Source organism: Gadus macrocephalus, chromosome 7 (genome assembly GCF_031168955.1).
Source record: "Gadus macrocephalus chromosome 7, ASM3116895v1".
In the NCBI taxonomy this organism is placed as follows: Eukaryota; Metazoa; Chordata; class Actinopteri; order Gadiformes; family Gadidae; genus Gadus; species Gadus macrocephalus.
The window spans coordinates 6795996-6817793 of record NC_082388.1 but is presented as its reverse complement, the minus strand read 5'-3'; the positions used below and the strand labels follow the sequence as shown (position 1 = coordinate 6817793).

Sequence of the window (21798 nt, the reverse complement as noted above, 5' to 3'; positions counted from 1 at the left end):
TACCATGTAAATACGCGTTTAAACTACAAATAAAAAACATAAAAATAACCTATGTTTCATCGATTCAGAATTGAGAACAGCAACCAACGGGATCTAAGGTCAGAGGTTCTGACGGCAGCGTGTCACGTCAAGTAGGGGCATATTTAGACCCGCGCGCTGCGTCAATTCCGCACGGGAGGCAGGGGGACCCGCGCCGTTATATTTATTCCGTCGCTCTCCCCGGATCGCGACAGGTGTCCTCCTATCCCGCCCCCCACCTGTTCCTCCCTCCCGAAACCCCGCGTCCTGGCGACCAAGAAAGGACCCGTCACTCTAGACATGGCACTGATCTGCCAACGCGACGCGCAGCGCGAGCCCCCCACGGTCACCGGATCGCGCGGCAGCTGCTGCCCGCAGGTGCTATTTTCACTCCAGCTCGCGGTCATGGGCCGTTGCCTGTCAGGCGCCTTTCCGCGCGCTCCCACCCGGGCACAGTCGACTCGAAGCCAACCATGAAAGCCACGGGTAGAGACGCAGGCGCGCAACCGGACGGCTTCCCGTCCGACTCGGATGACTCAGACAGCGGCGACGGCTCCGACGAGTCCACGGGCGTTGGCGGCAGAGGCACAGACGCCAGAGACCCCTCCCGGAGGAGGGCGGCGGTGGGCGGGGGGATCGACGGCAGCAGGCACCTGCCGGGCGTCACCAAGCAACGGCAGGCGGCGAACGCCCGGGAGCGGGAGCGGACCCACAGCGTGAACACGGCGTTCACCGCGCTGCGCGAGCTCATCCCCACGGAGCCCGCAGACCGGAAGCTGTCCAAGATCGAGACGCTGCGGCTGGCGTCCGGCTACATCGCGCACCTGGCCAACGTGCTGTTCCTCGGGGCGGGGGAGGAGGAGCGCGAGGAGCGGCGGCCCTGTCTACGGTACCAGGGCTCCGTCGGCGCGTGCGGCTCCTCGCTGAGACCCATCTGCACGTTCTGCCTCAGCGACCAGAGGAAAGCGGTGAGTGAGACAGCCGCACGAGCACGAGCGAGGGCAGGAAGACCATGGTTTGAATTCGGCGCGAGCCCCGGTGTGTTGATTGTTTGATGTTGTCTCCCCGCAGCTCAGAGACGGCGGGAAACAGTCGGCCCTTTGAAGCGACGAGGAGCCACGAGACGTCAATGTTTACATGGAGGCGCGGGATCGCGCCTTCACCTGTATGCGTGTGTGTGTGATCGCAAGTCACGCGCCAAACCTGACTATGACGATGTAAATATGAATATAGAATCACTGAAATGCACTTTCTGTCCCAAGCGCGAGGGGTCCCGGTCCCGCCTTTGTTACGGTGGTTACCGTCACCTGAGCCCACGAGGTTAAGTCCCCCCCCCCCCTTTTTTGAAGGACGTCTATTTCGGGAAACGAGTCTCAGGCTCCATTTTACAATGGAATAATATAAAGTAAATATTAAGAGAAACTCAAGAAGCGTCACCTGAGATTCACACACAAAAGTAGTTTTTTCTTTTTCTGGAAATATTTCAAAGTCCGGTTCTAGCTGGTCCACTGACCGGATTGGGAATTGCTGTGTTAGACAACAAAGACTACCGCATAAAATACGATAAAATGTAATTCCGGAGAAAATTGAACCCAGGGTCTTTTTCGGCATGAAGACCCACAAAATAAGTCCTCCAGACACCTTTTTCGTTGATTATCGAGTAGGCCTATATAGCTTGCCCGCGAATGCAACGGCCCAAATGACTTCCATGTTACTGGCTAGGGGCAGTGTGAAGGTTTCCAAATTCACTTGCCTTTTACCCATAAAACAAAGCATCAACAACTTAGCGTACCGGGAGTTTATTAAATAAGACTGTTTTCCAAGTCTGTGCCTTACCGTGAAGCCTTACCTTTCCAGGAAATCCACACAAGACGATTACTTAAGATACTAAATATTTGACAGTCTGAGGTGGCTGTGCAGAGCGCTAAACACTCGGGACAACATTTGCGATTCACTTGTTCACATTTCCAGGAAATTATCTACGTAGAGGCACTCCTGCCGCGCCCCCATATGCCTGGTCAAATCTGCCCGCGCGCGCGCTTCAATTAAGGTAACCAATCACAACGGAGTTGGGTTGGCAGGAGGGGGGCGAGGGGGCGGAGAAGGACGAAACCGAGAGTTGAGAGAATGCTGAAATCGCCCAGATGAGAGGAAGAATTTCCCGAAAATCTACATAGTTTTTTGTGTATGGTTAAACATGACTATCAATCATTATAACAACGTTTATAGATCATAAAAGTCGAAAATAAATAAAAGGTCCCCTTTGAGATGAATTAGTTGGCGCCTCTATTAAATGATTAACGGTAGCCGGTAATCGACTTGTGTGGACTTCCTGGAAACATGGACCTATCGGCAGTGTCGGGAACATTACTTCAAAAAAGTAATTAGTTATAGTTACTCACTACTTGTTCCAAAAAGTAACTGAGTTAGTAACTGAATTACTCTATATAAAATAACTAGTTACCAGGGAAAGTAACTATTTGCGTTACTGTAAAAAAGAAAGTTGCTAGATCAAAGAATTTGGATTTTTCTGAGCAGTTTTCACTTGGCCTTAATGTGTTAAATGGTTGAACTGCCCATTCAAGGCCCTGTTATACTTCCAACTGAATTTTAATTTGCTAGGTTGCGAAGGCTGTGGAACATCTTGCGAATACTACCGAAAATGCCAACTTTTCATCAGATTGCTACGGACTCGCCATTTCTGCTGCTTCATCGAATCTGTTTGGTGTGTGCGTGTGTGTGTGTGTGTGTGGCGCGTGTGTCCTGACTTGTGTGTAAAAACACTGGCTCTGATTGACTACCATGAAAAATGACTCTGCCTTAGCCAATCATAATCGCTTATCTCGTTGTTAACCCATCCGGTATCCTCACTAGCAGTTTGTGATTGGAGCCAGGGGTGCCTTCGGAATACGCAGTTCAATCAATCAATTCCTTAGTAACCTACCGCATTTAACGTACAGTAACGGTAACGGCGTTCTAACGACGGAAACAGTAATTAGTTAGATTACTGAAAAATAACGCTGTTCTTTTAAACTGCGCCGTTATTACAAACACTGCCGGTAAGGCACAGACTTGGAAAACAGTTTATTTAAACAAACTCCTGGTATGCTAACTAAGTTGTTGGTGCCTCATTTTATGTGTAGGGCCCCTAGTCATGCTACTGCATAGGTTGGGTGGTAATTTGAGCAGTATTAGTGGTTAAAAAAATTTCGATTTGTAAACGTTCACACTGCCCCTGGCCAGTAACATGGAAGCCATTTGTGTTGTTACATTGCTCTGGGCATTCGCAGGCAAGCACTATACTCGATTATCAACAAAAAAAGGTGTCTGGAGGGCTTATTTTATGGGTCTTCATGCCGAAAAAGAGCTAGCTTTGTTCCGTAAGGCTAGTTTGTAGACCACCTGACCCCCCCCCCACCCAGAGTCACATGGCCTGCAGATTATGTGCATTACATTCTGCATGGAAATAAAGGTGCGTTCATCATCCTGGGGATAACGAGACGTCTTGCTAGTGATGACGCTTGTGTGTTCCCGACAGCGACTGTTCACTGCGTTGGGAATCTAAAAGTTCTTCACAGCAGGGTTTTTCTATGCGATAAAAACCAGTCAGAACTAAACAAAACTTGGTAGGATCAGTTTCAAGTTTGCATGCTTTAATTTCCTTGATGCATATCACCGACTATCCTTTTGCTTTTATTTATGAGAAGCACATACAGTATTGGCACTGTATGGTATGGAAGGCAACCCTTGCCCTTATCTAGAGCTGGTTTACAAGTCTGCAAAGTTGATGCCAACAGACGGTTACGTCAATCAATAGTAAAGTATGTGATATGATGGTTTTCTTTTACGAGTAAAACTTTCATGTTCCGCCATGTTCATGCACGTCACTAGTAAACCACACGTCACCAACTGGACAACTCTGTTAACAAAATCTGGCCCCAGTTGCCGAACGGAAGTAGAATCATAACAGAGTCATGTGGTGTCGTGCAGGAGAACTTTCCGACGTGTTTTCCCCATCATTTTGTGCGATCTGAACGCACCATAAACTCTGAGCATTACTTAATAACTAATATTATTCATATATCATATTTTTAAAGAGTGGTTGTTAGGTTAACTGGAAGAAATTAATGAAATAGGGAGTTGGTGTCAATCCGTCAACGAAATCCAGGAGGAAACATTAAAGACAAATATTTTAGGACATTGTTGCCCACTACCTCAGGAGTGCAGTCAGAACCCTGAAATCTTTCACTGTGTAAAGATTATTTGCTTACATACATTACGTTTGAATCGTTTGCACATCGCCCAATGTTGAGAAGCTGCTCAAAATTGTATTTTTATACAAATAAAAAATATACATTAAAAAAAATTCTGTTCACCTTATTGTGTACGTTTACATTTACTTTTTTTTACATTTAGGGCATTTAGCAGACGCTTTTATCCAAATCGACTTACAATAAGTACATTTGTCGTAAGAAGTGCATCAATATATCGCTGTCGGTAGAGAAAGGATGTTCATAGAACCAAGTGCAAGCACAACAATCGCTAGGCTAACCAATTCCCCGTGTTACAGCCATGATAGCAGCTACTGCAGTTTCTACAGTTAAGTACTATAGTACAATACAATGGTGGCCAGAAGGGGGAGGGTGGCTATGCAGTGTCGAGGGTGGCTACGTAATGATTAAGGTGTTACAAAAAATATATATTAAAATAAGCAAAGTTGCACCTTATCGTTTACATAATGCTTAAGCAAGATTTTAAAATGTACATCAAAATCAGTCAAGCGTAACCCTATTGTGTACACAGGGGTCAAGCAGGATTTTTAATTGGACATTAAAATAAGTTAAGAGTCACCCTATTGTGTGCTGAAGGTAGCAAGGTATTACCATGACTAAGCACCAATACGTTTTTCGCGTGTAGTGAAATCTGGTGGGCAACACTCCCACCTGCAGTTAGGCACCAGAACTGCACCTATCTACTCAGTCATAAGCCGTGTTCGAAATCGTTCCCTATTCACTCACTCACTATTCCCTATATAGTGTTCATGATATAGTGCACTGAGGAGGGAACGAACAAACAAGAATTCGGACACTACGTTGAACATTTCTAAACATCATTTACGTCAGTAAATGCCCCGGGTATTTGTGTGACAGATGCGCCCACATCATGTAAACAAACCGGGCACTCACGAGGAAAGCTGGAGGTTGTACTGATGTTGAATGTTACATTTCCTTTATAACGGTATGTTTTATTAATTTTGAATGGTACATTTTCTATGTTAAATCCCAAATAGATTGTTGACATTTCTAAACGAAAGCCTTCTTCTCCTCCGGAAAAACATGAGCGCATTGCATTGTGGTATACGGAGTAACATGTAGGGAACGTCGTATGTACACTCAAATTTCGAACACAGCTATAGATCCAACGTTACAGCTCAGTGAAGAAAAAAACCCGGCTTCAACAGCACGACACGATTAAGGAGTCTGGGTGAAATAATTTCAATAATATTTTATTCCATATAAAAGTCAATTGGAAGTACGAAACCAAGATAAGAGTTGGCTGCGAGGAAATTTTTGGGGGGGGGTTGAGTGAGATAGTTTCAAGGTGGCGACAACTCGTACAAATATGAAATCCCCGCACGGAGATGAACACTAAAGTTTTCGACGCGGCGAGCCCTTACAGAGCAGCCATGACGTTTACATTTGGCAATTATTTTTCAAATTTCAAGGTTTGAAAAAATGACAACTTGGAATTTTTGTGGGCCGTCGGCGGTGGCTCGGGTTGTCAATTCTACATGGAATGTTTCCCTGGGGGGCGGGGCTAATCAGCGACAAAGAACCATTCAGACGGGGGGATGTAAGGAGGAAGAGGAAGGGGGGACAGCTCCTGGGACTGTAAGAAAGTCATCTCTGGGTCTCAGTCGGCCTCGTCTTCCTCAGATTCTGATTCTGAAACAGCGAAAGAACAGAAACACAAGTCGGCGTTAGTTATGCGCGTACGATAAGGGATCGATGATGGGTTTGATTATAAACTGTCGATGGCACTACATCAGAAACAGTCTCTCTCTCATGTGTTTCCAGAGAGATTCCCACTGTGTGTCATCATTTGTAGCCATTTGCCATTATTTTGAGCAGCGATTTGCCTCACATAAAACAAAGCATCAATATGTTAGAATACCGAGAGTTAAAAAATTACTGTTTTCCAAGTCTGTGCCCTACTGGTAGATCCATGTTTCCAGGAATTCCACACTTCCTGGAGACGAGGCGATTACCGGCTACCGTAAATAATATAATAGAGGCGGCAAAAATAATATGTCAAGAGGGGAGTTAAGTTAAACTTGTGGGCGCCTCTATTATTTTATTTACAATAGCTAGTAATCGACTTGTGTGAACTTCCTGGAAACATTAACCTACCGGTAAGGCACAGACTTGGAAAAAAGTATTTTTCAAACTTTTTTCCAATAAACTCCCGGTACTCCAAGTTGTTGATGCTTTCTTTTATGTGTAGAGATCCTAGTCATGCAACTGTAGAGGTGTGGTGCTATTTTGACCAATATTAGTGATTAAAAATATAGATTTGGAAGCGTTCACACTACCCCTAGCCAATAACATGGAAGCCATTTGGGCTGTAACATTTCTCAGTGCATTCGCGGGCAAACTCTATATACTCCATGATTAATGAAAAGTGTCTGGAGGGCTTATTTTATGGGTCTTCATGCCGATAAAGACACTGGGTTCAATTTTCGCCGGAATAACACTTTAAATATATATCATTTTAAAATCAGTTAAGTCACCTTATTGTGTACAGAAGGGTTAAGCAAGGTATTTCCATGGAATTATGACAAGGCATAATTCCACGGAACACCAACCAGGGTTTCAGTTTTCGCTCGTGCAAAACCCAAACGCTCGTCAGCCAGGTTCCGCTCACCTTCCTCTGCGTTCTTCAGCCACTCGACGAACTTCTTCATCTGCTCCAGGAACATGCCCTTTCCCTTGTTCTGTTGGCCTTCGCTGTACCACTTGAGGATGGCCTCCTCGCTCAACACGTCAGCTGAGAGCGACAAGACGGTAAAGAGTGTGAATAAGGCCAGTCAGATGGTAGGAGTCAAGTTTGGTAGCCTTAAGGGCTGATTATTGTCCCACGTTCACGCAACGCAAGGGGGTTACGGACCACTTACGTCCCCTCCTTGCGTCCACCGCAAGGGCCTGACGTGCGCCTCCCAAAAATTGTAACCTTCCGTCGGCTGCGATTGGTCCGCTTACTAAAACCTGACGAAGAACCATAAAGGTTCACGACTGTGTCGAAGCATCTGCGTGGTCATTGGGTTGCGTGAACGTGGGACCATAATCAGCCCTTTACTGAGTATTTTAAAGACAGGGCAGATTGTGAATGTGGCCAGTCAGATGTGGCAGTGAAGTTTGGTAGCCTTAGATTATTTTAACAAGCAGTTGTTCACAGGGCTCATGTCACGCCAGGTGTGACATGATTGATTGTTGTGGAAGGAATGATTTAAAGTGACATGATGGGTTTATTATAAACCGTCGATGGCACTACATCAGAAACAGTCTCTCTCTCATGTGTTTCCAGAGAGATTCCCACTGTGTGTCATCACTTGTAGCCATTTGCCATTATTTTGAGCAGCGATTTGCCTCACATAAAACAAAGCATCAACATGTTTGAATACCGAGAGTTTATTAAAAAATTACTGTTTTCCAAGTCTGTGCCCTACTGGTAGATCCATGTTTCCAGGAAGTCCACACTTCCTGGAAACGAGGCGATTACCGGCTACCGTAAATAATATAATAGAGGCGCCAAAAAAATATATGTCAACAGGGGAGTCAAGTTAAATTTGTTGGCGCCTCTATTATATTATTTACAATAGCTAGTACTCGACTTGTGTGAACTTCATGGAAACATGAACCTACCGGTAAGGCACGGACATGGAAACAGTATTTTTCAATAAACTCCCGGTACTCCAAGTTGTTGATGCTTTCTTTTATGTGGCCTTGTCCACCTAGATGTACGCCCGATAGATCAGTCCACCCGCCTAGCCAGAGTGGACTGTAGCAAACGTTGCTCATCCATCCTTCATATAGGACACGCCCACTTTTGATGTCGCTCAATCATTCCTTCCCTGTGCCAAACGGCTTGTGCCAGCTAATCACACCCACACCTAAAGTTACCCAAAGGTAACATATTACACCAACAGGTGTGAGTGTGATCGGCCGTTACAAGCCGTTTTGAAAACCTGCCTCTAGTGACATCACAAGTGGGCGTGTCCCCCTAGATCTATGACAGATAGATGAGCAACGTTTGCTACGGTCTACTGGGTAGGCTGGTAGACTGATCTATCCAGCACACATGTGTCAACTTTAAGGATCAGCTCCCCCGAAAAAGGGTGTGAGTGTGGGTGAGTGAGTGTGGGTGAGTGAGTGACGCACCTTTATAGAGGAGCACCACGATCTTCTGGAAGGCCTTCATGAAGTGGATGTTGTCGTAGCAGTACTCCTGGACCTTGACCAGCAGACTGATCTCTGACTGGCCCTGGGAGGTGAAGGCTTTCAGAAGGGGGCTGTATTGCTGCGGGAGAAGGGGAGAGAAAAATACATGAAAATCATAATCATTTTTGTCAATGTTGAAATCAGGATTACTTTAACTGATGTTTGAGTTTGAAAACATTATGCATTTATTTCAGTTACACTTTGTAACTGAGAACTCTGAAATTTCCCCTTAAAAATACTAAATGTTCTGATAGAAAATAATGTAAAAATATTTAACCATAATAAAAGATTTAACACCAAGAAAAACTTGCTTAAATTACAGGGTTTATCCAGAAATTCTTAAGTTGAATTTACTACCTTTTAATACCATTTTTAATACCTTCACCATATTTTTTAATACCAGCACGACTTCAAGAGAGAGACCATAGGAGTTGGATTAGTCAAGATGTCCCAACGGGACTTGGTCCCTAGTTTTTAATCAATATGTCACAAAGTAGACATAGACAGAGTGTCAGAGATGGAGAGTTTTTGTGTCCAGTGTTGAAGTTAAGTTATAAATACCTCGTTATATTGTTATTACAGTGTTAAGGTTTTGCATAAAATAGTACCGCGTATTAGCTACTGTGGTACACACAACACTAGCCGCGTTAACATGGACACTTCTGATCCAATTCGATTTCTAATCGGAATAGATCTATTCCCATCATGCAATCCGAATGTACTGTATATTGGCCTATGGCATTTACAAAAGTGGCAAGCTTACGTTCCTATATCTCTCGCACACAACCGTTGTGCTGGTCTGGACTTATATGATATATGTAAGGGATAATGTTATAGTACAGAACGCCGGTCATTATCGGGTAAATAAGCCCAGACAGGGCGAACCGGACCGCGATGCGAAGCGGAGGTGTCTTGCTTCGCCCTGAAGGGTATTCTTTTCGATAATGACCGGCGACGTTCTATACATTATTACACGGCTCCTTGCCAAAACAGCAGAGAAATAGTCCACCAAAGACGTTGACTTCGCTTAGAAACCGGACACGCTGGGGTTGATAAGTTACCAGACTTACGGAGTGAGAAGTAAGACGTGAATCAGGCCAAAAATCCACTTTCCTCGACAGTGGTCAAGTTCGGTATGCATAACAGTACCGACTGACGAATTGCGAAATACAGCAGCTGCTGATACCATCTATCTAAGTTAAAAAGTAGCCGAACCCACCCCAAACCAATCGGAATATACATGTCGACTATAGCGGACTACACCACTTCTTCTATTCCGCATGGAATTCTATTCCGATCAGAGAATTGTATTCCGATTGAGCCGTGTATATAATAATTTTTTATTCCGATTGAGCTGTTCTTCCACTTCTAATCGGATCAGAAGTGTCCATGTAAACGCGGCTGTCTACCGGTCACACCGGTCTCACGGTAACTTCAAAATCCATACCGTAGCGCAAATTCACACCAGTGTACTTTCTATAGAGGGATTATCAGTCTACGTCGCTCCCCGCTCTACAAGCATATGCAGAAAGAGACGAGAGCGACAAGAGCCGCAATCATGTCTTGTTGTGCGGTTGGTTGCACAAACCGTTTTAATAAGACTGATTATCCCATTTATTCCACTTCTTGCTTGCCAACATAAAACAATTCAAATACTTCACTGATCATGCTTCTTCTTAATCGTATTGCATGCTTATTAAATGTATACTCTGTTTGAGTTAATCTCCCTCAAAAAGTAGTCCCCTTTAATTACAATCGATCAAACAGGTTTTTGACACCTCGAAGGGCATTATCCCGCTTATACCGGTCACTTGCCAAAGAAAAGGAATTAAGATCATTCATTTATATTTTCATGCGTTTTACAATCCAAATATAAAGTTTTTCACATAAATAGGACGGACCTTAGCTACGACTTGGGAGGTATTTCAGTCAGCCGAGCTAGAGAGCTGACGTTATATTTATAATTCGAAATTCGTCCCAGCCTTTATAGCAGATATAGGGTCTATAGCATATAACCGCGTTTTCTGATTACAGTTTAATGTAACAGTAAGCTGACAACATTGCTAATTAACACCGCAACTGCAAATTAACCACACGGAGATAACCGTGGCAACCGGTCAAACAAATGTTCTTTTTGCGATCATTCTTTAAAGATTGATTCCTCAAGCCAGAGGTCTGAAAATTTGCATTTCCCCATTCTTTCAAATGACTTTGAACTAACAGAAGCGAACTCGCGAAGTGGGTATAAACCACCTGACGTCTCCGCCCGTTGCAGCAGTGTGAACTGCCCAGTTTTAGAACGTCGCAGCCCGTCTCGTCGCAAGGAGTTGAGAGGCGAATCTTTGGTCTGAACTGGGCCTCGCCAGCCGGGTCTATCCAGTTTGTTTTAGCGCACGCACCACGTGACATCATTGATATCTCTCAGGTCCTACTCGCAACATAAAAATAAATCCACGCAAGTTTTAGAAATTGCGTGGATTTGCACTGCACGTAAATAACACCAATTGAAAAACTCATAGGCCTTGTTGGAAATGTAATACCTCGTCAGATGACGTTTATTACTTTATAATACTTTTTAATGGCCTTCATTTGGGCTAATTTCATTTACTACCTTTAACAACCCCGCGGAAACCCTGAATTAGAATTCTTTGACTGAGCAGTGGAGTCTAGCCAACAGTGCAGAGACGTCAGTCACGGCCCGGCCTGCTCTGCCTCTCATGGGCTAGTACACGGGGATTAGGACGAGACGTAGAGCTTTAGAACCTTACAGGTGTGCCACACCCAGGTGCCTTAACACGACACAGGGGCCCCAGCCAGGCCCCTTGACACGGGGGCCCCAGCCAGGCCCCTTAACACGGGGGCCCCAGCCAGGCCCCTTAACACGGGGGCCCAAGCCAGGCCCCTTAACACGGGGGGCCCCAGTCACCAGAACCACAACCAGGGCCACGGACCTGGTCCTCATGGACACCTCAAAGCGCGGCAGCTACCTTCAAGTGTTTGATGGCTTGTTCTGTGACCAGCTCCTCCTTCTTGTTCCACTCCACACAGCTCATCAAGCTGCTCCAGATGATGCTGATCATGGCCTGCTCCGAGAGGCCCGCCTTCTTCATCTCCTCTCGGGTGTAGGTGATGATCTACACATTAGCATAAATATGCTAATTAACTCAACAAAATCCCGCCATCTGAATACATTTTCATCCGTTGAAACATGGTCATCGCTTATTTTCCGGTACTTCGGGCTCAGTGACGGCAAGTCTAACTGGCAACAACATTTTTTTAGTTTTCCAGTGGTTTCACTGGAAACGCAACCCGACGAAGAGATCGGAATCCGGCTCAAATCTGCCACGATTTCAAAAAGATCAGAAAGGGCCAGACGCATTCCTAGTACGGGCGCCTCAGCCACACACCAGGACGATCGGATTCAAGCACTGATGTATAAAAAAAAACAAAATGGGCACTGGCCCGTTCTCCTTGGGCCGCACCTCTCTCTGGGGGTCCCCGCGGGCCATCTGCTCATGGAGCTCCTTCTGCAGCTCCTTGCGGGCGCCGATCGACAGCTGGTTGCGGGCGAAGTCGGCCAGCTCCTTGAGGCCGGCGTCGGTGAAGTACTTGGAGAATTGCTCCGGGCTGCGCTTGTTGGCCGGGAATAGTTCCTAGGGTTAAAAAAATAAATAAAAGTTAAGGGCTTTACGAATTGACGCCATAAATTGTATTCATAAAATCCCCTCAAAACAAGCTACATAAAAGGTGCTCCAACTAGGGCTGTGAAATTTATAACATTTTTTTATAACACACACACACACACACACACACACACACACACACACACACACACACACACACACACACACACACACACACACACACACACACACACACACACACACACACACACACACACACACTCTTGTGGTCGTGTCGTCTTGTGCCAAGTGGCGGCAATCGCACGTTTTAAAGACGCGCTAGTCAATCACTTTAGACACAACTCAACACTGGCCAATCAAAAGGCTCAGACATCGGCGGCACATCCTACCACGAGGCGGTTGTCCATGCCCACTTTGCGGAGAGAGCAGGCCACACAGTTGATATCCTTCTCGTAGATCCAGGACTTGAACAGCTTGACAGCGAAGGCAGCGGAAACTCCTGGAGACCCACAACATCCACACAAAAAACAGTCATTCTCGAGCAAAAACCTAACCCCTACGCATCGGGGTCGACCTCGTGTACAAAAAACTCGGGTATAAAACCTACGGGGATTGCAGAATGGGGATTGGGGATTGCAGAATATGCAAACGTAGCAGGCGGATATGGATGTCCTTGTCCTACAGGCTGCAGCCAGACATTATTGCTTAAAGATCACGTATCAGGCTTTGTTTGCATTTGGTGGAATTACTAGAATAGGGTTAGATGCCAGTTTTGTTAAAAAATACTAGAGCTGTCAAGCGATTAAAATATTTAATCGTGATTAATCGCATTAATGTCATAGTTAACTCACATTAATCGCGATTAATCGCAAATTAGTTTTCTATGCTAAATATCCCTTGATTTCTTTGTCCCATTAATTCTTCTCGTTTTAATTCTCTTATCAACATGGTGAAGTGCATCGGCTTGCCTTGTGCAAATGATTTTTTATTGATAACAACATTGGCATATACTGATCAAAACAGGAAGATCCAAAAAAAGAGCCTATAGTGCAATCAAAATCTAAGCAGTCGTTTAGACTGCTTTGAACAAATGTCATTTTAACATAGCAGTTAGGCTACTGCTTCTTTGTTTTGAGCCAAAGAAAAATAAATAAATAAAAGATTTGCGTTAATCGCACGATAAAAAAATTGACGCCGTTAAAATTGGTTTGCGTTAACGCCGTTAATAACGCGTTTAACTGACAGCTCTAAAATACCCCTTATTATTCACACTGTTCACTTCTGCAAAGAAACAATTTAGGCGTCTTTCAAAAACGGGAGGAGGCTTCAGGCCTCCTCCCGGGTAGCCCAGTGTTTAAAGGGATCATGTCCCGCCAACAGGTATGGGTGGGATTAGCTGGTACAAGCCGTATGAAAACCAATCCTTCCTTCTCTGTGCCATAGTGACATAACAAGTGGGTGTGTCCACCTAGATGCATGACGGATAGATGAGCAATGTTTGCTCTGGTCCACTGGGCTGGCTGGTCGCCTGATCTATCCAGCACACATCTAGGAGGACACGCCCACTTGTGATGTCACAGGGATGGAATGATTTTTTTTGTACCAGCTAATCACACCCACACCTGGAGGCATGACATGAGCCCTTTAAATAAATCTTTGAGTGGAGAACCACATCTTTGGAAATGAGAAAGGTTTGGGGCTCCGGCACTCACCTTCTTTGACGAGGTTCTCGTTGTAAAGGCTGTTGAGGATGGAGGCAGATATGTTGCCGTTGGCCAGCAGGATTCCCGCCAGCATGGCGAGCTTGTTGCGCTCAGACTCGTCGAAGCCCTTGAGAAACAGCAGCAACTGTTGCGAACACACACACACACACACACACACGTGTTAAAACAGAGTATTGCAGAATGTGCAAAATTTCCATAATTTGGCTGCAATAGATAAAGTAATATCAAAAGGTGACAGTTATTCAAAACTGAGCATTGAGGAATTGTCCATAATTTGGCTGAAATAATATAAAAATTTGGCACACTTTATCGTCTCTCCTTCCTTGCGACTCAACAGAGCAGCTGAACGATGCGACTGCATTGCAGGCGTTAGCAAAGTACAAACTAAACAAGGGGGTTCCAACTACAGCGCTGCAAGAGAGTATATTAGCAGACTGAGACACATGGACTAAGTCTGTGCAATTAATCAGAAATAATAGCAAAAGTTGGCCTGATTATTGTACTAACCTAAATTATTAAATAATTGTAAAATTACAGACGAGTAGGCATAAATACTCGTCAGTTTTCAACCAAAAAATGGAACCCTAACTAAACTGACACGCGCGCGCGCCTCGCTCAGGGACACCTCAACACTCAGCTGGGAGGAGCCGGGGATCGAACTAGCAACCTTGCGGTTACCAGCCAACCTGCTCTACCTCCTAAGCGACTGCCTCTTGGGTTCTTACATGCTCCGCGCAGAACCCGGCCCCTCACCTTTTTGATCTCCTCCTCAAACCCCTTTTCCAGGTATTTGTATCGCCGGATCAGCTTGTTAAAAACCTGTCGGGGTGGAGGGGGGAGAAGAAAGTAAGTAAACATGAATATTTAAGGCAGTATTCACTGGCCAAAGTGCCGTGCATGGTGCAGAAAAGGCATAACGCAACTTTATATACCTACAGTATATACACACACATTGAAGTTGATTTAAAAAGGACGGTACATGAAAACATAACATGTCATAAAGGGGGAGGAAAGGCCAGGCGGTAGAGTGCGTTTTGTGCGTTTCTGAATGGAGATCGGTTAGATTCACATTTCTTTTACAGCAAAACTAAAGATGTAATAATATCTATTCATTCACCAAGTCTTCTCAACAAATAGGCCTGGCCTAAAGGAAAGATCAGGCTATATTTTGACTGCTTCCAATGTTGTGTGGATGAATAAACGTCCTGTGTATTATTTTTTTTGATTTTGAATTACAATTACCGCTTTTATCCAAAGCAACTCACGGTTAATACACACCCTTGATTTATAGGTCACCATAAGGTGTACCTTTTTAAGTTATAGTGTACCTGTTAAAGTTATTTTTTGTCACCTGCCTAGAGACAGCAGATAAATAGTATTTTTTTATACTAATTCTGGCATATTTACATGGTGTTTTACAAACAATGTTCATAAATATGCATGGGCCCTATCAAATAAGCCAATAAAAATAATAATCACAATTAGATTATTCCCCCAAATCGATAGATAGAGATATCTATCCGTCCATCTAGTTGGATCCTTTACAGGGAATGACAGACAAAAATTAACTAGGTCCTGAAACGTGGCAGTGCCTACCTGAGCGTAGGCCTGCATGGTCTCCAGGTCCTCGTTGGCCGTGAAGAGGCAGAACTCTGTGCGGGTCATGTCGTCGGACAGAGTCCCGCCCGGGGCTGTGGTAGGAGGAGGAGGATTCAAGAGTCAAGTACTACATTATTGCCATACAACCAGGGCTGAAGGATTAAATCGAATTCAAATCGAAACCGCGATGCAATAGTGTGATATGCAAAATGCAAAGGCTGCGATTGATGGTGTTTCTTCACCGTTACTGACCGGAGATCAGTAACGGTCCACCTAGATTTGTGCTGGATAGATCAGTCTACCAGGCTACCCAATGGACCGTAGCAAACGTTGCCCATCTATCCGTCATACATCTAGGTGGACACTCACTCATGATGTCAGAAGAGGCAGATTTGCAAAACGAGGTGTCGCGGCTAAATCACACTCACATCTGGTGGTATAATATGTCAACTTTAAATAAAGATGTTATGATATCAATTCATCCAACACATCGGGTTTTAGGGTTAGTCAAAGAGGTGAGGCTAACTGTTTTGAGGTGCAGTATCAGAGAGGGGGCCGAACGGATGTCAAGTGGTAGGTTATTCCATAGGGTAGGGGCCGTTGCACAGAAGGCCCCGTATCACCATAAGATCTTCACCAGGAGATCGCTGATGTACATGGGGGGCCAGTGATTTGTAGGCAACGAGGATCTTGTGTGTGATGCGTTGTTTGACAGGGAGCCAGTGGAGATCCATCCAGTATCCTGCCAGGGCTCCCACTTGATACAACAGATACAGCAGATGAAAAGGAAATGCCTACATACAAAACATAGCCTATTTAAACGCAGTTGTCGGAGCAGGTTAAATGCAAGAGGTCTGGTTAAAGGGACCGGCGCTCATGGGTGCAAGTGTTGTGCAAATTGGCATAGGGTCCAATAAATAAATGCATAGTAAAGATACACAGTAGCCTTGTGAAAAGAGGAGGCGGACAGGGGAAAGCTCTCCGGATTCAGCACAGCCACCTTCGCCGTTGTCGTCTATGCTACGTTTGATACGGATTACTGGTGACCATCAAGTTGGGGAGCGCCGTCATGGCTCAGAGCGGGGGAAATACCCATAATGCACTCTTATCCAACTGGGGCCCCATAAAAGGCACCCGGTGGTCCTAACTGGGGCCCCGGTAAGAGACCTGTTGGTTCTAACTGGGGCCCCCCATAAAGGGACCTGGCTGTTCTACTTGGAGCCCCGTCTCAGGAGCCCTGGTGGTCCTAACTGGGGCCCTGTCTCAGGAGACCTGGTGGTCCTAACTGGGGCCTCGTTGGTCCTAACTGGGGCCCCTGGCAGTTCTACTTGGGGGACCCGTCTTAAGAGAGTTGGTGGTTCTAACTGGGGCCCCCGTAAAAGGGTCCTGGCTGTTCTAAATGGGGCCCCTATGGAAAATAATGTACAAATATAATGTACAAATATTATATTTGTACATTATATTTGTACATTATATTATATACCCCTTAAATAATACATTATATTATTTAAGGGGGAAATTTCAAAGTTCTCATGCAGTCAGAGATTTTTTTGTGGAGATAAAATGCATCACGATTTCTAACTTCGAAAAATAAGTCATTTAAACAATCGATGAAGACGATGAAGATTTTCTTCCCATAAATCGAGCAGTGTCTATGTGAACCATGCCTCCAGCTCCACTCACCCAACATGCCGCCAGCCACCAGGATGTCAAACAGGGTCTCGGCATAGCGTCGGTAGTCGAGTTTGGCCCCAGAGGCGTCCAGGAACTTGGCGACCGCTTCCAAATCTGAGCCAGTTTGGTTCAAGCCTTGTACGATACTTTCTTGGAATTGAGTAGGGTCAAATCTCTCCTTTTCATCTGGAGGAGGAGGACAAGATGATAAGATTAGTCAAATTCAAACCGACACCGTGATATAATGGACCGCGATTTGCAAAGTGCAGGGGCTGCGATTCAAAAATAAGAATAAAAATAGGGATTTTGTTACTGACTGGAGATCAGTAAGATTCACATTTCTTTTTCTTTTGCAATTACAGTTAAATAACGATGACGAGAGCATGAATAGTCGAATTTCAAAATGACAACATGATGTAATGGACCACGATTTGCAAATCACAAGGGCTGTGATTAAAGATATATGAAAAAATGATATTGCGTGATTTGTTATTGACTGGAAATCAGTAAGACTTGTACTTTCCTTTTACAATTCAATAGTTGAATAATGATGATGACAAGACGTATGATTAGTCGTATTCAAAACGACTTTGAAATGTAATGGAACTTAATTTTCAAATGATAAAATTTGGCTGTGATAAAAAAAAAGATTCATATTTCTTTTACAATTCAATAGTTAAATAAAGATGTTCTAATATCAATCCATCAACACATAATAATACATTTAATTTAGAGGCGCCTTTCAAGGCACCCAAGGTCACCTTACAGAGCATAAAGTCATCATAAATCGTTTAAAAACAAGACATTGTGGAAAAAAAATTACTAATAAATAAATAAAACAAAAACAAGACAAAACAAACAAACAATCAAGACAGTGATCAGTTAGACGTCGTGTGCGAGTTTGAACAGGTGAGTTTTGAGTTGTGACTTGGAGGTTGTAATGGTGTCTGACTGTTTTATGTGTGGGGGGAGGGAGTTCCAGAGCCTGGGTGCTGAACAGCTGAATGACCAGGCACCCATTGTAATGAGTCGTGATGTGGGGATACATAGTAGTCCAGCAGAGGTTGAGCGGAGGGAGCGGGACTAATACATAGGCCTGTTCTTAAGGAAAACGCAGTTTATTCGTTGACTGCTTCCAATGTTGTGTTGTTCATACTACAGAATGATTGATGCTTGTTTAATGAATTATAAAGAACATAAAAGGAACTTTAAAAAAAAAACAACGATTATTTCCCCAAGTGGTTCAGCCCTACAAGACGCGGCGGCCGCGTCAAGACTAACCCGGGTAAATCTACAAACTAATAAATATTTATCCATTTAGCCCTTCCGTCCACACTAAAGCGGCAAATTCCTACACTGGCGCTGGATGCTTTTCAAATACGATGGCTGAGATGGATAAATGTGAAAACGCTGGGTTCACGTAGTAGCATGGTCAGGTTAGACGGAGGCTTTCTGGAACAATGACGTTTGGTTCCCATGACACTGCCATGATGCTGCCGCAAGCTTGCACTCGAGACCGAGACGCTCACCAAAAAATGGCAGGGGAAATGGAAATTATGATTCCTCTGTACAATGTGCATTTGTATCTCCAGTTACAACTTGACATATTGTCTCAAACATATTCGTTAGCCCAACGCCGAAAGCGAGCGCTGTACTTGCTGTGCTTAAGCGATGGGAGAAAAGACTGGTTCAAACCGTTCTTGGAGCGCCGTTTCTTAAAAAAAATAAAAAAATAAAAATCGCCTTTGTACTTTTGGTTTGAGTCATATTTTTGCTTGTGAGTGAAAATGATTTGCCAGCTGATCCACTGCAATTATCAGCTGATCAGCAGTTCAAACCTACTCCAGTACGGTTTGAACTGGCGTCTTCACGTTTTTTCCCCATCACTAAGGCATAGCAAGTACAGCGCTCGCTTCCATTTCCATGCGGTTTGGCCTCTCATTTATACGAAAACCCAGTTTTTAATCACAAAAAAAGATTTTTATAAACTCCGGCCAAAGTGGAGATTTGTGATAATGCCAGTTATGTGGTGTGTCAACTGGGAGAAACTTGGTTTCGGTTCTCAAGCGTCACATTATGCGCCAGGAAATGCTTAACGTCATGTGAGCGCCCGCTGTCTGAACACGAATGAAGTTCGCGCCATATAGGGTGATTATTTGTTTATCTCAACACGGCGGATGCGCGCGCAGAATGATTGTAAAAAGAAAATTTGTTCGACCACTTGCCATGGTAAACTCTGTGTGGTTAATTTGCAGTTGCGGTGTTAATTAGCGATGTCGTCAGCTTACTGTTACATTAAACTGTAATCAGAAAACGCGGTTATATGCTTTAGACCCTATAGTATCTGTGGTATATAAAGGCTGGGACGAATTTCCAATTATAAGTATGCACACTTTATGTTGGAAGTACAGATGGTCGCGATTCCTATTGAAACGAATGCGGTGATTATTCTTCAAAACGAGAGCAGGTAAATTGTGCGGATTGATGTAAATGACGATGTTCAAAACGATGTGTGCACAATGTTATATTTGAAAACGGATGGGGGGGGGGGGATATTTGTTTCTCTAAACACCCTGCTACGTATAAACGTGGCCTCAGTGTGGACAGAAGGGCTAAACGGATACATATTTATGCGTTTGTAGATTTATCCGGGTAAGAGTGGACAGGGCTTTAGAAAGTATTGTGCAAGACAAAAATAATAATAAATATAAAACACAACCAACCTCTTTTCCTAGTTTTGAAGCGCTGGCCGGTAAGCGTTGGCTTTTGCTGCTTTTGATTATTCATAAAAGACACCCTGAGAAAAAACACAACAAAACCAAGAATACACCGAAATTAGTCCAATACACACAAGCAGTTAGAAGTTAGTGAAAACATTAAGCATCAAGTCCACCAAGTGGACGCGCATCGTTAATTTCCCTCCAATAAATGGTACATAAAAAAAAAAAGACATGACATCATGCCTTTCTGATATATAGGTTGAGGTTCAACAAAGTCAGGAATATTACGAATACTGGCAAGGCAGGATCATCACATTACGTATACAATGTCTGGAATATTACGAATACAGGCAGGGCAGTAGAATAATGAATCCCGTTTACAAAGTCAGGATTATATTACCAATATAATCCTGGTAAAGACCTTCATATATTCTGTATACAAAGTCAGGAATATTACCAATACATATCCTGTATACAAAGTCAGGACCACGAACTCAACACCCGGATGTACCTAGTCGCCACATCTACACAAGTTGTGTAGATGTGGCGACTAGCTAACACAACGCAGTAACAACACAACTATAACGTCACGAGGGTGCTGTTCAAATAAACATCTTGCTCTCTTTTCTTTAGTGGCAACTGGCTCAATGAAAAGGAAAGGCTACTTCCAACAGCTAATGGCTAGGCTATAAGGCTACTGCTAACGGCTAGTCCACAGCACAGCCTTAATGGGGGGGGCGGGGTGCTAACTGCTAGTCCACAGCACAGCCTTAATGGGGTCATGGTCATGCTAGGTGTGGAAATACGATTTGGTTGCATTTTCCAGGCAGATGCATGAACGCAAGGGTGGAATTCGTTTAATATATAAAAAGAAAGAGCCAGTGTACAAACAGTAGACAACACATCGCCAACGGTGCCAGCAGCCCGGCCATGCGCCTTGTTAGCCGGGCCTGCTAACACCAGCTAGGGGCATCACACATACTGGCCGTTGTAGCGGGAGATGCTCATGAGTTGTAATGTTACTCCGGTCTACCGCGAAGCTACTTCCGCTCACTTGACTCATTCGAGCTGTGAAATACAGCTTAAATGATGTCCCAAGGAGTTAGTAAAAGCAACTGAAGGGACAATTTGGTACAACAACGCTAAGCAGGCTTATTGTTAATTGTTTTCGTGACACCAATTTTCCCTCAAATGAAATACAAACTGTCTGGACTCCCGCAGCTAAACCCTTGCAACTGAAAGTACCGCCCCATCTCCGGTTAAACGCTCATTTGATGCAACCCGCTCCCGGCGTTCCCTCTCCGAGGAGAAAGGGGTCATCCAAGACCAAAGCTCAGGGGAAGTATGCCCACAACGGCGAACAACCCTTTATACCGAGAAAAAGGGAAAAACTGGGAGACTCATAGTCCACAAAACACCACAGATGTAAAATCCATAAACATACCGAAAATAATGCAGATAAAAAACGGTTGTGAAGTAGGGAATATGAAAAACACGGTCCGGGTGATGTGATCTGTCCAGGCCCTGAGAGAAAGACCTTCCGGATAGTAAGGCGATGACCCTTTTTGTAGTCCGTGTTGCCAGATTGGGCAATAGGGTCCGACTGCGTCCTGCGTCCTCCTGCAAGACACGCCCCTCGTGTGAAATACACGCCTATGCAACGACTGACCAATCTCAGCGTGATGACGTAATACGTATGTACGGCGTCACAATGACAATGGGATTTCCACTGAAGTTTCCCCCGTCCTTCCTTACTCTGATGTTGGAGTTTATTTGTAAGCAACTTTATTGGAGCTCCAGCAGTTGTCTTGTTGAGCAACAACATCGTTAACTCTTCTGTTACGAAGCTGTTCCGTTTTTGTCAAAACCTACAAAAACGTAGTTATCTTTGCCATACAGCTACACAGCCTGCCACACCATA

General features: G+C 44.4%; 2 protein-coding genes across 3 annotated transcripts in view; one reads left to right on the top strand and one right to left on the bottom strand.

The window, feature by feature from the left end:
- The first annotated feature begins 168 nt into the window (after nt 1–168).
- Nucleotides 169–21798, top strand: part of LOC132460732 (transcription factor 15-like) — a 271512-nt gene continuing 249882 nt past the window's right edge. The window contains exons 1-2 of one of the 2 annotated variants that reach the window (XR_009526401.1): nt 169–986; nt 1090–1919. Coding sequence is in view for 1 of the 2 variants with exons in the window: in XM_060055607.1 (XP_059911590.1) it covers nt 492–986; nt 1090–1122 (528 nt within the window). In the remaining variant the exon portion in view is untranslated. Of the gene's footprint in view, nt 987–1089; nt 2146–21798 lie in introns of those variants that run through there. The other variant, XM_060055607.1, reaches the window with a different exon arrangement.
- Nucleotides 5509–21462, bottom strand: LOC132460713 (eIF5-mimic protein 2-A-like). Its single transcript, XM_060055578.1, has 12 exons — nt 21322–21462; nt 19881–19954; nt 17167–17343; nt 15481–15575; nt 14638–14703; nt 13873–14008; nt 12550–12659; nt 11999–12169; nt 11504–11650; nt 8457–8595; nt 6943–7065; nt 5509–5963 (listed from the first exon to the last, which is right to left on the bottom strand). The coding sequence occupies exons 2-12, from the start codon at nt 19942–19944 to the stop codon at nt 5932–5934; spliced, it is 1260 nt and encodes a 419-aa protein (XP_059911561.1). The 5' UTR covers nt 19945–19954; nt 21322–21462; the 3' UTR covers nt 5509–5931.

Coding starts and splice junctions, on each gene's coding strand:
- LOC132460713 (XM_060055578.1), bottom strand. CDS start 19,944: ATGAATAATCAAAAGCAGCAAAAGCCAACGCTTACCGGCCAGCGCTTC. Junction 14,704..15,480: donor CCATGCAGGCCTACGCTCAG/GTAGGCACTGCC, acceptor CCACCCCGACAG/GTTTTTAACAAGCTGATCCG. Junction 12,660..13,872: donor CGAGAACCTCGTCAAAGAAG/GTGAGTGCCGGA, acceptor GTGGGTCTCCAG/GAGTTTCCGCTGCCTTCGCT.